The 14949-nt window shown below is 37.5% G+C and overlaps 1 protein-coding gene across 3 annotated transcripts in view; it reads right to left on the reverse strand.

Moving 5' to 3' along the window:
* Positions 1-14949, reverse strand: part of LOC115918374 (kinase suppressor of Ras 2-like) — a 58953-nt gene that overhangs the window by 22024 nt on the left and 21980 nt on the right. For all 3 annotated transcript variants that reach the window (XM_030975619.1, XM_030975629.1, XM_030975612.1), the window contains exons 2-5: positions 11619-11766; positions 6841-7243; positions 5353-5486; positions 4512-4581 (exon numbers count right to left, since the gene is read on the reverse strand). In XM_030975619.1, coding sequence (XP_030831479.1) covers positions 4512-4581; positions 5353-5486; positions 6841-7243; positions 11619-11766 — 755 coding nt within the window. The remainder of the gene's footprint in view (positions 1-4511; positions 4582-5352; positions 5487-6840; positions 7244-11618; positions 11767-14949) is intronic.

The raw sequence follows: 14949 nt of genomic DNA on the forward strand, positions 1-14949 counted from the left end.
CGACAAGGTATAGATCATGTCAAATAATTAAAGGACAATCCAACCTTTGTAATAAGTTCATTTGAATAAAAGCAGAAAAATACGAGAAACAACATGGCGAATGTTTGAAATAAATCAACAAATAATAAGAAAGTTATGAATGTTTGAAATATGAGATCGTTACATCTATGAGAATCTCAAATTGGCAATTTGGTCAATGGATTGTGACGTAGTCGCGGATAACTCTCCCGTTTGTTGTGTACAAAAATATCACTAATTTCTGTTTTTCTCCCAAGTCAGTGCCCCCACCCTTGGGGTACTACTCAAAACATATTATGGAGAGTATATTATTATACTACAGGTCCTCTAAAAAGAAAAGACTATCCCAAGTCTTGAATATTACCCAAAAAAAATACATTTTAGCGATTTTGTGTGTTAGGACTAATAGAAAAGTTGTCCACCACTATATCACAGTTAACGATTCAGCCAATTTGAAGTGCCCATACGTATTGATTACAACTTTAAAAAATTCATAACTTTCTCTTTTTTGGTCAGATTTTGTTAAAACTGTCACCAGTCTGCTTCTCTGATCTTTCTGCTTTCTTTCATAGTTTTTTTTTTCATTCATGGTTAGATTTCCTATTAATAATAACATCTCAATATCATAAGCTAAAGAACAAATAATTGCATTTGGACTAGTAAATGCATATGCTTCATTCTGGGATTTGGACAGCATTAATAAAGTTCATTGGGAAATTCATTGCAAAAGCATTGAGGGCATAAATAAAATATGAAAATCAAGTACAAAATCAAACTGAGTGAAGACAAAACAAAATAGAAATAGCATCAGTCATTTACAGATAGCCCCATCCTAAACTTTCTCAAAACTTTGGGAGATCAAAATCTAGACTTCAATCACACCTACAAACTCATAAAATAAAAGAGTGGATAAATGGAAAGTGCTCATTAGACATTAGACAAATGGTCTTCCAACCGAATCAACTGGTAGCCATTAAGACTGAGTTAATGGACCACACTTTGTCTCCTTGAAATCTGACAATTCTGCAATGCCAAGGTGAAGATCAAATAGTGATTGATGATGTTAAACGTCCAGTTTTTATCCCGTCAAATGAAGAATTAATTTCTTCAAGGTTTCTGCAAATGGCCGTCACTATCTCAAGGATAATCGGGTAATCCCTGATGGCATAATCCCTGATGTCATTGTTAATACCGTGTCCAAATCAAATATTCATGATAAAATTCAAAATAAATGCACTCCCTTATTTCATGAAATGGTTTAGTAAATAGGCGACCTAAACAATTGCCATCACACCAATCTCCCAATATTATTTGTTGTGTAACTAAAACATTACATGAAAAGGGGGTAAGTAAAACAGGGGAAGGAGGGGTTCGGCTAGCCAGTGACCCTTACCTCTCCCCCCCCCCCCCCCGCCCCAAAACGCACCCCTTTAAACTCCAAATAAAAGACTCACAAACAAAATTACAACATACGAGTTAAGCCAATCGAATTAGGTATATCATTTAAGAGAGTAGATCAAAACAATATCACAGGGTTGAATGTATAGGGAAACTTAAAGTAGCACACTCAAATTTGACACTGGACATCCCAAACTTTAAGATCATGATGGATTAAGTTCTTTTTCACCACAACAACTTTTATAAAGCAATTGGAGCAATAAGGACAAAGATATCGTTTATCTTGAAATCAACACCTAACAACAAACTGCGTTGAGGGAATGTTATTGATTTAGTCACATTTAATATACAAGACGGTAGGTGGGTATCGTTAGTGGAAGGATAAGAGAGGGTTATTTTTTGTTGTTTGTGTCTTTAATATCAATTTGAATCTGTTCAACGTCACATAAAGCCTTTAAAGCAGCATTGAAATTTAATTTGTTTATTAGCAAGTACACCTGTATGCTTTAACATTCTTCTCTTTCAATATCTTCCTGTTTTCTTACTACAAAGCCTTTTTAAGCATAATAAGAAGGAAGATGGGCGCGTCCATAACACATTTTGGAGAGGCAATAAAACGGAACACATTAATGAGCAATGTTTAATACAGGTGGTGATGTAGCAGGGTGGCATATTTGGAAGAATTTGAGCAGGATTTGGCCGAGTTTTAGACAAAAATACACTTTAAAATTTTTGAGATAAAAATGCACAAGATTAAAGCATGGATGTTTGCATTTGCAATTTGTCTTTTGTGTGTGTGCATGATTCTTAAGGGGTTTGTTATCTCTTAAAGAATGGAATTTCATATTTTCTTCTATTTCCTCTGGGTTTCAGTTAAGTTGATGTTTGTTTGGTTGGAAAAGGAGGAGGAGGGGGGGGGGGCAAATTAAAGGGTGTGACCAGTGTTGAACACCAGTGTGCAAGTGGGCCTGTCTCTCTCTCTCAATACTACAGTTACATATTAAAGATGGACATGCTAAATGGATTAACCAAGTTGATGATACGACAAGTGGTTAGGTAACAGGCTATTGGTTAGATATCAGGCTACTTGTTAGGTCTCCTAACCCATAGAAGATGCATGTTAATATAAAAATGAAATGGTCTGTGATGAGTTAACATACATTTGTTTTTTCCTTAATCCTATGGAGGATTAGGATTAGGATTAGGATTAGGATGGGAGAAGAGAAGTATATGGTTTGGAGCTCTGTATGATTACTACCTTGATGTAACTTGTAGATGGCAAGGTATATGAACCCATCGAAAAAGTTCTGCAATTCAAGTTTAAGCGTTGATATCTCTCCTTACTCTATTTGATGTTGGCATTATTGAAAAGCCTGTTCATTCCCCTTTACAATGATGTCCTATTTTTTAATGGATATGTAATCATGGACTGTGCAGCACACCTGAATATTAGGCTAAGTCAACAGAAGAAATGTTGGAAAATGCATTTTTATTCCTTAAAAAAAACACAACCCATCCTCCAAACAAATGAAGAATTCCCTATAGACAATAACAATGCATTTTGTGATATTTCGTTTTGGACCTGCCCCATATTCGGACGTACTGCACATTCCATGATTACATAATCATTACAAAGAGGAATAAACAGACTTTTCAATGATACTGACGCCAAGTATGATAATATATTAACAAGAGATATGTCAATGCTAAGACTTGAGTTGCAGAACTTTTCTTTGAGGGGTTAATTTGCAGATGGCATCTATTTGTACTTTGAAATATATCTGAGGCAATTTTTGGATGTTGAATTATGGCATGGATGTTAAATCAAGGAAAGAAAGTCAACTTGGCAATATATGGGGAGTGTTTCACAAAGACTAAGATCGACTTTAAGTTGGACTTAACTATGGCAGGCCATTCATGCCACTGGTTGCTCTCACCACTATGACATTTACATAATATGTTTCCTTCAATAATGAACTATCAAAGAATGTAAATTCTGTAGATCTGTGACCATGATTTGTGCGTCCCTTGAGAGACCAATGCCAGTAAATGGTGGGAGAAATCAGTGGCATGACATTTACATAATATGTTTCCTTCAATAATGAACTATCAAAGAATGTAAATTCTGTAGATCTGTGACCATGATTTGTGCGTCCCTTGAGAGACCAATGCCAGTAAATGGTTGGGAGAAATCAGTGGCATGTACGGCCTGGCATAGTTAATCCAATTTAAAGTCGATCTTAGTCTTTGTGAAACACTTCCCTGATGATTGATGAGGAGATGTCTGTGTCATCATCCAAAGTGGGCAACTTATATTGGACGAGGGTAGGGAGGGGGGCAAGGAAAGGGTTACGAGGGAACGTGGGGGTGGGGTCAATCATACCTGCCAACCTCCTACACACCACAAAAATAATAATCTCTCAAATAATGAGGAAAATACGATTATTCTTTATGCTATTAATGTAGAAGTTTCAAAAAGAAAGTAGGCCTGTCTTCACCAGCTCGAGTTTGCCAAATAACCCGCTATTGCGTCTTCACCAAACCGATACGCTCATAACAAACTAGCTCAGACGGGCACGAATTGCGGGATATTTTGGAAACAAGACCAATATTTCTCAGGATATTTTCTCGACCAAATATCCCGCTAATTGCAACTGCGGGCTGATGAAAACACAAGTTATCTGGCTTATTTGCGATCAGGATAGTTATACATGTAATAGCGGGGTTATTTGGCAAATTCGAGCTGATGAAAACAGGCCTAAAGAGGAATGTATGGATTGTCACACTAGTTTGAAGGCCAGAAATAGGAACATTCCTCCACAATAGGAATCTTTCCTTTAAATTAAGAATAGGAACGGTTGGCAGGAATGGGTATATTACCGGCACAAAACATGAACAGATGACTGTGTTAGATGAAATAACAACGCTTCCCCAAACTCATTATTCAAAATCCAGATAGCATCCACCAATTTCCAAATTTCTTTTTTTTGGTGCCTATATTAACAGTACATTCTTTTACTGTTGAATATACATACAGAGTATTGAATAACCGAACACCAGAAATGATTTCTCCAAGGTCATATCGGGGAACAAACCTGTGTTTTATTGCGTGGATCATGTTACTTCGATGTGTCGCTCGGGGAGACTTGGGAGGAACGAGTTTTCCTGTAAAAGACAAAGAAAGACAAAGACAATGAGCTATTTCCAATTATTATTTCATACCTGAATAACAGAACTATTTAATATTAAGTGATGCAAAAATCCCTGTAAAAACTCCTTGATGGTCACAACGATGCACGAAATGAAAATATAAAGGAGGTCCTATCATTATCAAGGACAAATACAAATTCCATAGGGTGTCTATATTTAATCAATGACTTCAAATAAGAGACAGCATTACAACACAAAAAGACACAAGGGACACAGACAATTACAACACGAAAAGACACAAAAGACACAGACAATTACAACACAAAAAGACACAAAGGACACGGACAATTACAACATTTTATTAGAAAACATATGTGACATCCATTCTATGAAATGATATAATTTTTATAATTATAAATTAAAATCAAAGAGACAGCATTACAACACGAAAAGACAAATAAGGACACAGACAATTTCAACATTTGATTAGAAACAAATGTGACATCCGTAATCAATAATAAACTGTACACGTACAATGTGATCTAGTCACAGCTCAGTCTGCAACTGTTACAAATTGGACTGGAGACGAGTTTGCTTTGGCCAGCTTATCTGCAGCCATCTACATGTACTACACAACCTTTGGTATAACCATAGGTATTCTGTGTTAACACTAGTCATTTTAAATCAAATACTATTCTTTATGTTGTAAGGCTGATAACCCTTTTGTCTTTTCATACAACATGCAGCGTTCACACTAGCCATTTTTAATCCAATTCTATTCTTTACCTTGTTTGGGTGGCACGCCAATGTCTGTTAGTCTTTCTTCTGATCTACAGGGTGAGGATAGCCGCATTACACTTTGGTCGTCCGAGTACCGTCTGGTATGCTGGTCTCGACTTCTCACTTGAATTCTCCCCAATCTGTAAAGAAAGAGATCATTTTTTTTCGTCACTTGATGCATTCTCAAATTGGCAACACATTGAGACATCAAAATCATTGTTTTTTATCAAAATTTGCCATTTCTTTCAACTTTTCGACCAACTTGTCACATTATTGGTTTTGCCGACATTAAATTTTATTTGAACAATGTCGCATTAATAGAAAACTATTATTATTGCCAATTTGAAGAACAATAGGTGATCAATTTAGCTCTTTAAAAAATTCCTTTCCTGAAAAGGGGTAACATTAATGGTTACATGTGGTCATGTTTGAGAAGCTCTAAATAAATTGGGCCAAAAATATTCTGCATTCCGTCAATACAGGGCATTGCTTACACTAAGAAAATAAAACATCATGAGTCTAAGACAAGCACGTGGGTGTGCTATTGGGTTACATTTCCGAGAAACAAGACAGTTTTGGGGTGAATAGTTGATAAATAACAAGGAAGTAAAAGATAGAATGTCCAGAAAAAGAGCACAACATTCAGGAAACTATGACAATCCTGTTTTCCCTTCAAAACAAGCAGAAGAAATACAATTCTTATACATGTTTTGTTTTAAAGCGAAGATCAGTATCTTCCTAAAAACTGCTAAAATGTTATGTTCGTAGGTAGCTAACTCGAGCATTAGCATGTACTGCCTCAGATTTTTTGGCACAGTGACATGAATCAACAGAGTATTAAGCCACTGAGTGTATACTCTCTGGTAAGTACTTAACAATTAATTAACACGACACACAGCATTGAAAAAGCAAGTTTTAAGGTGGGAATTCACAATTACTCTTTCATCATGAGTACTTCACAAATTGTACTCGAGTTTTCCCATGGAATTGCAATAAAAGATAACAGGCATTACTCGTCATTATAATTTCTTTTACCAAAAAGTGGCAAGTTGGTGCTATATTTTTACTATATCACTACAGCATGGAAGCCACGCCCCCCCCCCCCCCCCAACAACGACCCACAACCTCGGTAGAAGTGTAATTATATGTTATGTATGAACATGCCCAATCACTTCTGGCAATGTGTGAATTGGTTTTGCTACCATTGCTAATCCATTGGTTCAAGTATCAATATATGGCCATTCTATGTTGTGTAGATATACGGGAGAATTCTCTTCTTGTTGTCATTCATTCAGCACAGCTGTTTTAGCAATGCATGGTGGTGGCCAGTCAAAATTAAAAAACGGATGAAATCCAATGAAGGAGATACTGATGTGAATTCCTGAAACCATGGTTATGCCCCCATCCCCCTCCTCCCCTCCGCCCCCCCCCCCCCCCCCCCAACCAATCCCTGGACGTGTCCAAAGGTTAAAGAGTAAACAGAAATAGACGTACGTCGCTGAATCGTAGCCAGGGCCCGACCTCTTATTGAGATGATTATCAGAGTTCCAGTTTGATTGGGCTGGCAGGGGTAGATTGGTCTTCCTCGTCAGGGGCGGGGTCTTGCCCTTCACCCTCTTGTTGAAGGTGGGCGTGTGGGGCGGGGTAGGCATGGGTGGCAGTTTGAAGATTTTATTGTTGAACGGGGGCGGCGTGATGGGCACCGAGGGCACTTCCGAGAGGTCCGAGCTGAGGGAGTCGATCGAGGGCCGCTTCTGCTCGGGGCTGCTGCTCACGGAAGGAGAGTTGGAGCGGGACCGGGACAGGTCGATGACCGTCTCGATGGAGTTGCCCATGCTGACCGCATCGGGGCTCTTGGCACCGTCCTCCAGGCTACGGTCCTTGGAAGGATAGTTGGCTGTTTGGGACGGAATGAGAGAAATGATATCCATTATTAATAACATAAACAAAAATGGTAATACGATGAAAACGGTATATAAGGAGTGCTCAAGAGAGAAAATTATCTTTATAGGCAGGTGGTCGTTATATACAGGTTTGTATATTACAGGTTTCAATGACAAATGATTTACAAGGAAAAACAAATTATATGGTTTTTGGAGCCAGAAGGTTGCTCAAGTGTACAATCACAAAATATATGAGAGTAATAATTTTGGCCTTTAAATGTTGGCATCACTTACCGTAAATCTCCGTGTATAAGGCGCACTTTTTTTTAAAGTTTCGATTAATGCCCTGCGCTATGCCTGGCAATGTCTCCCAGCTCAGTAATCTGTGTGTTGACTCACCACTCGGAAACTACAACAACACTCAAATTTGTCTGTCATCTTGGTTTGAAAGTAATCTTTCAAATAGATTTCAATACCGGTATGTAGTTTATAATAATAATTCCTCAAATTGTTATTCAATTACACATGGCGTACCACAAGGTTCTTTCCTAGGTACTCTACTGTTTTTAATTTACATTAATGATCTTATACACATTCTTCTAAAATCGACATTGTTACTTTTATTTGTGACAAGTTCACAAGCACAAATCGGCGCCTTCAACAACACCTCAATGTTAAATGAAAGCCCTTCCCTGCGTGGGTTTTCAGCAAAAAAAAAAAAAAAAATTATTTTGTTTGCCCCCAAAATAGGGGTGCGCCTTATACACAGGTGCGCCTTATACACAGAGATTTACGGTATTGTAAACAATCCATTCTTATACAACTAAATTATTCATAGCCCTTGTACATTAGATGTTTTACGTAATTCAAGAATAAAAGGTGGACTGGTTGAATTGGGGCCTTTGTTGATACTTTGATTATTATTATTATTACATTCTCAAGAAACATAAACCGAGGCAACTCAATTGTTAATATACTTAAATTTTTCCAAAACTTGGTATTAAAGGGTATAAGTAATTTAGTTTATTAACTGTATGTACATGCAAGCACCTAATCTGTAACATCAGTCTGAAGCTAAATAGAGGGAGGGGACAAGAATTATCAATGGCAAAAGGATTTACGATGTACCAAAAGATAAACGAGAAACTATCACGCACTACTGATGACTGTAATGGAAGTCCTTTACCACAGTGCAGAGAAAACAAGATGATCTTCAAAGATACATATGATTGTCTGTTCTGGCACTGGGCCAAGGTGAGAGATAGATGATTATTAGCCCCATTCACACAAAGGCAATTATTGGGATTTTAACAATCACATGTTAAACCATAATGAGAGTGTGATTTTTTGAAATGTTGATGTGATGTTTGTTGATGTTTGGTAATGAAAACGGTAGCAGCTGAAACATCCCGTTGTTTGGCACGTGACCTTCATATTTCAAATATTCACAACCTTCTAGTAATTGGTCCAATTTTCTAAAACTTCCGCCACTCTGTTTATTATTCTAGCTATGTTAACAGGATGATTTTGCTTTCATACAAATGAACCGATTACAAGGGTTGAAATGCCCTTTAACATAAAATTTCAATTCAATATCTGAGGCAAACGGTTATATAGTATAGTATTAATGACTGCTTTGAGAGAAATAGTTGTTTTTATACGCTCAAGGGAAGGTTAGAATTGTGCTATTACCCGAGGCGTGCCGAGGGCAATAGCCCAATTGTAACCTTCCCGAGAGCGTATAAAAACAACTATTTCTCGAATATTAAAGCAGTCATTAATACTTTTATATGCCAAAAAAAAAAAATTAAAAAAATTAAAATAAAAAATAAAAAAACTTTTGTCGAAGATGGGATTCGATCTCTTGCGTACAAAAGGTGATGTAACTAAAATCACTGCCTTAAACCGCTCTGCTATCGCGCTCTGTTACCATACATAGCAGTTTTTTCTTATATATACATTAAAATGAATTGAAAACGGCTTCGCGTGGTGGATGCTTCGCGGCTGCTCCATTAAACAGGCCCTTCTTTTACTTTTGCAATGCATATTGGCACGAACTTAGATCAAGATCTATCGGCAGATGTTGTTTTTTTGTTTTTGGAAGTTTATTTTCGTCTTCATGTCAACAATGCAAGATAAAATTGTCGGTAAGATCGATCGAGATTCAATTGTATTGAAATTACCGACCAATTCTTCGCACACGTACAGTATCCTCGATCGCTCAGACCATTTTTTAACATGTAAACCTATGGGGTAACCATGGAGACTGAACTATTTTCCCAATAACCATGGTTACTGGGATTATAGAACTGTTTTAACCATGGTTACTGGGAATTTTACAGAAATAGTTGAAGTTTATGAATGCAATTTCGACCAATCAGATGGCTGGATTTCTTAAGTGAGGTATATAACTCACTATATTTGCCTGTTCACTGTACATGAGATATAGTAGTGATCGAGCCAATTTTCCGGGATCAGAAAAAGTGGACAAATTTTAAAACTTGGGCTAGTGAAAACAGGTCTCAAGTACTCACGCATCACATCCAGTAATAAGCTAAGTTATTTTGCTGAAAAGAGTAACGTACCAACACTTTCTCTTTGTCTCTCTCACTTTCTCTTTCGCTCTCTTCCATAATGATCTATTTTAACAAGGCTTCAGTTATAACCCTTATCTTTCATCAGCTGCCTTCAGAAGAACATTGTTAAAAGAGAGCATGTAGAGGGGGGAGGGGAATGAATCAAATTATGACCTTTTTCACTCAATATTAACAAGGACGCATGACAAAGTACAGTGTATAATCACCCTCTTTGTTTAGTTTAAAACACGGTTGCTTCCTTTCTCACTTTTGTAGAATCACCGAAAAACGGCAATCATGATCGCCGATCGTAAACTCACAAAAAGATGCGTTTACAATTTGTAAACGCGTTTCAATGGGGTCAACGCACTGACCTCTAGTGGGTCTACGTAGCATGCACAGTGCAGGTTTGCGAATCCAGCTGCAAGACCAATTAGGGCCACACAGCAAGAATTGCCTGGAGGAGCCGGAGAAGTGAGCATAAACAGTACACCGTGGAACTGTGATTACGATGAGCGTTTACGATGAGCGTTTCATATCGCTCATTCTGCCTTCAAAATTGAGCTTAAACGCAGCCTTACTTGTTAAGAGAGGAGATGTGACAAAATTTAAGTGCCCTTTGTGCTAGTTCTAGAGGAATCAAGAATTTTTAATTGCACATTGCTCGAAAACAGAGAAGCAAACTGTATCATCTCAAGGCTTTTACTTGTTATGACTGAGGCGAGTGTGACTCAAAAGTTTGCTCTAGCTGCATTCACACTGCAACCAAAAATCATTGATTGTTCTCACATTACGTTGTTTCTACGAAAAATGGAAATAAAAAGATCCACCTCTGGAGTGCATGTTTTTTAAACACCTGCCCAAAATTTCACTGATTTTTTTCAGTGTAAATGCAAACTTCTTTACGATTCTGGTTTTTGCTCGCATGACTCTCCTCGCTTCTGTGTGTTAACATGCAGAGCAGCGACAAGCCACGCACACTACTCATCAAAAATTTGGAATGCGCAAACACCCAACATTTTTTGTAATGGATTTTTCCAGTAGTGTAAATGACAGTCAAAGAAATAAACGATGTTTCAAAATGTGTTCGAGATGTGTAAACAAGCCTTTTTTCTTCTTTTTTTTCTTTTTCAGTATTCAAGGAATTAATGCTTTCTTACATAATACTTGAAAACTGTTTCATCTTAGGATGTTTTTCTTTACTCAACATTAACAAGGCGTGACAAAATTTAATCACCCTTAATGAAATTTCTAGAGGAATAGTATTTTTTTTCTTTTATACTTCTTGCTCCAAAACTGGATTATCTCATGGATTTTACCCAATATAAATAAGATGTGAGAAAGTGTAATCACTGAAAACTGTGTCATCTCAAGACTAACATTTTATCTTATCAAGGAAATTAGCAAATACAGCTATCCTCTAAGATCTTGAGAGATTGAGATATTTTTACTTTTTTTTTTTAACACAATAATCTTTTACAACCCCAAAGAGAAATGCCACGTCCAATGTTAATGGCTGAAACCTTGTACCTCTGTAGATTTCTTGAAGTGCTTAGCAAAAAAGATCTCTTTTCCAAATTATATTCATGAATTTTGAAATTGTTAAAAATAAAGCCAAACCTGCCTTAGTGACCACCTGTCTACAAAGACCACCCGTCGACTACTTTTTGTGTTTCCCTTTGAAGGTCCCTATATACAGGTTTAACTGTACATTATTCTACTCTCAAAGAAAGCCACTCATTCACCATAAATTCACAACAGGAGAGGTCCTTAAATGGCCATTGGCTGGCGATAGAGGGGGCTACATACGTACCGTTGAAAGTCTTCTTCAGGTTCTTGACGGCATCAAGGAGACGAGTGATCTCTTTCTCCTCGCAGCCACAGATCTTCATGATGGTCCTGATCTCAGACTCCCCGTGCTTGATCAGGTGGCTCAGGTTCTGCACCTTCTCCATCAGCAACTGCAGTCAAGAGAGGATCAAATCAAACATTGATTTTATCAGTGTTGTAATGATTCAAGCTCTACTAGTAATTGCTTATGTTTCATCACCTTTGTGTGTTCATTCTTTAAACTGTATAATGATTGCAACTTGTCTTTGATAAAACATTGTTATATTCTTTTTCATGTGAAGTCAATTCCAATGGATTGTAAAATTGAAAATGATTTGTTATATTACATTCTTTTTCATGTGAGTTAACTCCAATGAATTGTGAAATTGTGAACATGCATGCATAGATATATAGATAGATAGATAGATAGATAGATAGATGGATAGATATATGGTGAAGTGCTATATCATTCCAGTTTACTGGCTAACATCAGTAACTAGAAGTATGTCACATTGGTCACCCATTCCCTTTTCATTTACATAATTCAGGGACTCCATGACAACTCAAAGAGCATCATTAAACCCTGTTCAAACAAGTTGCGAAAAAAACCGCCTAAAATTAAAATACTGCAGCAAGGTGAAGACATTTCTTGAGTCTACGAATGGCAAAAGAGGGTGAAAAGAAAGAAGCTGTTCACAACAAATTCCCTCAGCACACTGACTGACAGTATCTGTTTATTATAAGATACACTTCTCTATTTAAAGCACACAAAGCTTTAAGTTGAAGTCATTTTATTTTGCCATGCCAGGGTTTTCTTGTATTTGTTCTACTTTAAAACCTGTAAATTCATGTAAGTGATATGTTCATGAATGTTTCATGCTGCCAAGTAATTGAATCAGGCTTTAACACACCATTACAAATTTGACAAAAGTTTTGTATCACAAAGTTTCTTGTGTTTAATTTAATAGTGCATCACCAAGTGTGAAAGGGGCGTTTAAAGATGTAGAAACTCATTGCCATTCAGTAATGCTTGGCAAATCATTAGGGCACTAGCACACTCCAGAGATATCTAGCTCTGTGCAATGCAACATGCAATGGTCATTTCACATTTGCAATGACAAGGGTTTCTCCATGAGTTCTATAGCATCAAGTGTGAACAAAGCTTACAGATGTAGAAACTCATTGCTTGGCAGCAGGTATGCTTGGCAAATCACTGGGTTGTTAAATTGTTGAGATATCTAGCTGCATGTAATGGAAATGCTAAGACTTCCATGAAAACCACATATCGGCTACCCAACACTCCATTAGCTCCAGCTTGCACCCATGATCAGTTGCTCGATTAGATTAGACTTAAAACGGGGTTTTCCCTACTACCTGTATAATTTACTACAGAGAATACTAACCATCTGGTCTGTTCCCAGGGAAATCACATTTCAAGAACAAAAATTGTATTAGCTCAGTGATTACTGAAGTGATAAGCTGCTGTTTAGATAGTGCGTAGAGCCATTTTATACTTAACAGCATACGTACAGTATACTTTCAACATGTCTGTCGTGTGTAGAAAGCCCTTTTGGTTAGATTTAGGCAAGACTGTGACGTCACTAGCGATAATTAAGAAGCTAGTATTGATTTGGCCGCTTGGAGGCGCTGTTAGGCGTGCTGCTAATTTCCATGTTTCGGAAAGGTTATGTTAACCGGAGATGCCATTGATATTTGTCTAATTTCGATACAAGCCCAATGATGTGAGTAAACTATGCATGTTATCTTGAAGTTAAAGTCTTAATGTATCTTTCTAGCCTATTGGCTTTATAAATTATGAGATTTAAGTGACATTTGTGATGCCTTATAAATGAAAGGCCGAGAGTACACGTGTATGTGAAAGTGCACGTGTATGTGAAAGTGCACGGGTTTGTGTGCATGTATTATGTAATGTACTTGTCAGTACGTGTAATGTACTTTGATAATGAATCAGGCGTATGTGGGCATTTACGTTTAGGTATTGTTTAGCTATCAAAGTAAAGATGAACGATATGAAATTATAAGAGGCATATTATGGAGTTTGTAGCTCAGCTGGATTATAATGAGTGTGCATGCTCTCTACAAAAGAGAGACAAAATTACTATCATGCAGCACTAGAAACATTGGTGCAGTGCATGATTTGATTTGTTATGTCAAGGTTGTGATTATGAAGGTATAGGCCTGTAGACTTCTACATTAATCACAATCTATTCAGTTCATATACGATGAAGGAATTTAATGGTTTATTTAATTGTAACAAGTGTGGAAAGACCCACAGAGTATTATAGACCAAATTGTATGACAATTTATCTTGGTTTAAGCAAATAACAATAGGAATTAATACAAACAAGTGAACTAGGGTTGCAGTATTGTATTTCACTGAGGTGAAGTTTATTACATCTAAAAGGGTATCATTTCATGATAAATGAGTTATAATGGCGACATATGACTAAACAAATGTTTATATGTTTACATTAAATTGCAGATTGAACCTGCATTGTTTGCACGGTATCTTCATGGTTTGTCAAGTTCTGTCGTCGATGGTGTCGAGGTGTTTTGGAAGTCACATCAAGTTCAATATCAGCTTGGATAAGTGAGAACGTCAAGCAGTCACCAAGCAGTCACCAAGCAGTCATCATGAGTGAAGTACAACCGGAGGACTCGGTTAGCCAGAGTGGCAGAAGTACTGCTGTTAGTTCCAGTGCCAGAGTAAAGACACTAGCAAAGAAGGCGGTCCTCAAAGCTGAGGTGGAGGCTCTTAGACAGCACCAGGAGTTAGAGCTTGAAGAGTTGAGGCTCAAGCAGAGGAAAGCTGAGTTGGAGCTGAAGACAAAGCTCAGAGTAATGGAAGCAGAGGAGCTTGTCTATCGCCAGTATGAAGATGATCTTGTCAAGGCTAGTGAAGGAGATGAGGTTACCTTCAAGCCTCAGTCTGTCAATGATGACAGCACATTGCCATATCCTGCAACGGATACACCTCAGAAGCAGAACATTGACGTTGAGGTATCAAGAGCACCTGAGTCAACGCCAAAGGCCAGTGATGAGTCACACAGAGAATCCAGAGATCATTTGGACTACGAGATCTTAGGACATTTGAGGCAGGGCCAAATGCAACAACAGCAGCTTCTTGAATCCATAAATTTGCCAAGTGCCGAATTAATGAAATTTGATGGTGACCCATTAAAATATTATGAGTTTGTACAATCATACGACTGTATGATTGGGGACACGTCATTGTCCAGCAGTGGCAAACTCATGAGACTGTTTCACTGTTGTGAAGGAGCAGCAAAGAAACT

This window comes from Strongylocentrotus purpuratus, unplaced genomic scaffold (assembly GCF_000002235.5).
Source record: "Strongylocentrotus purpuratus isolate Spur 01 unplaced genomic scaffold, Spur_5.0 spur5_contig_867, whole genome shotgun sequence".
In the NCBI taxonomy this organism is placed as follows: Eukaryota; Metazoa; Echinodermata; class Echinoidea; order Camarodonta; family Strongylocentrotidae; genus Strongylocentrotus; species Strongylocentrotus purpuratus.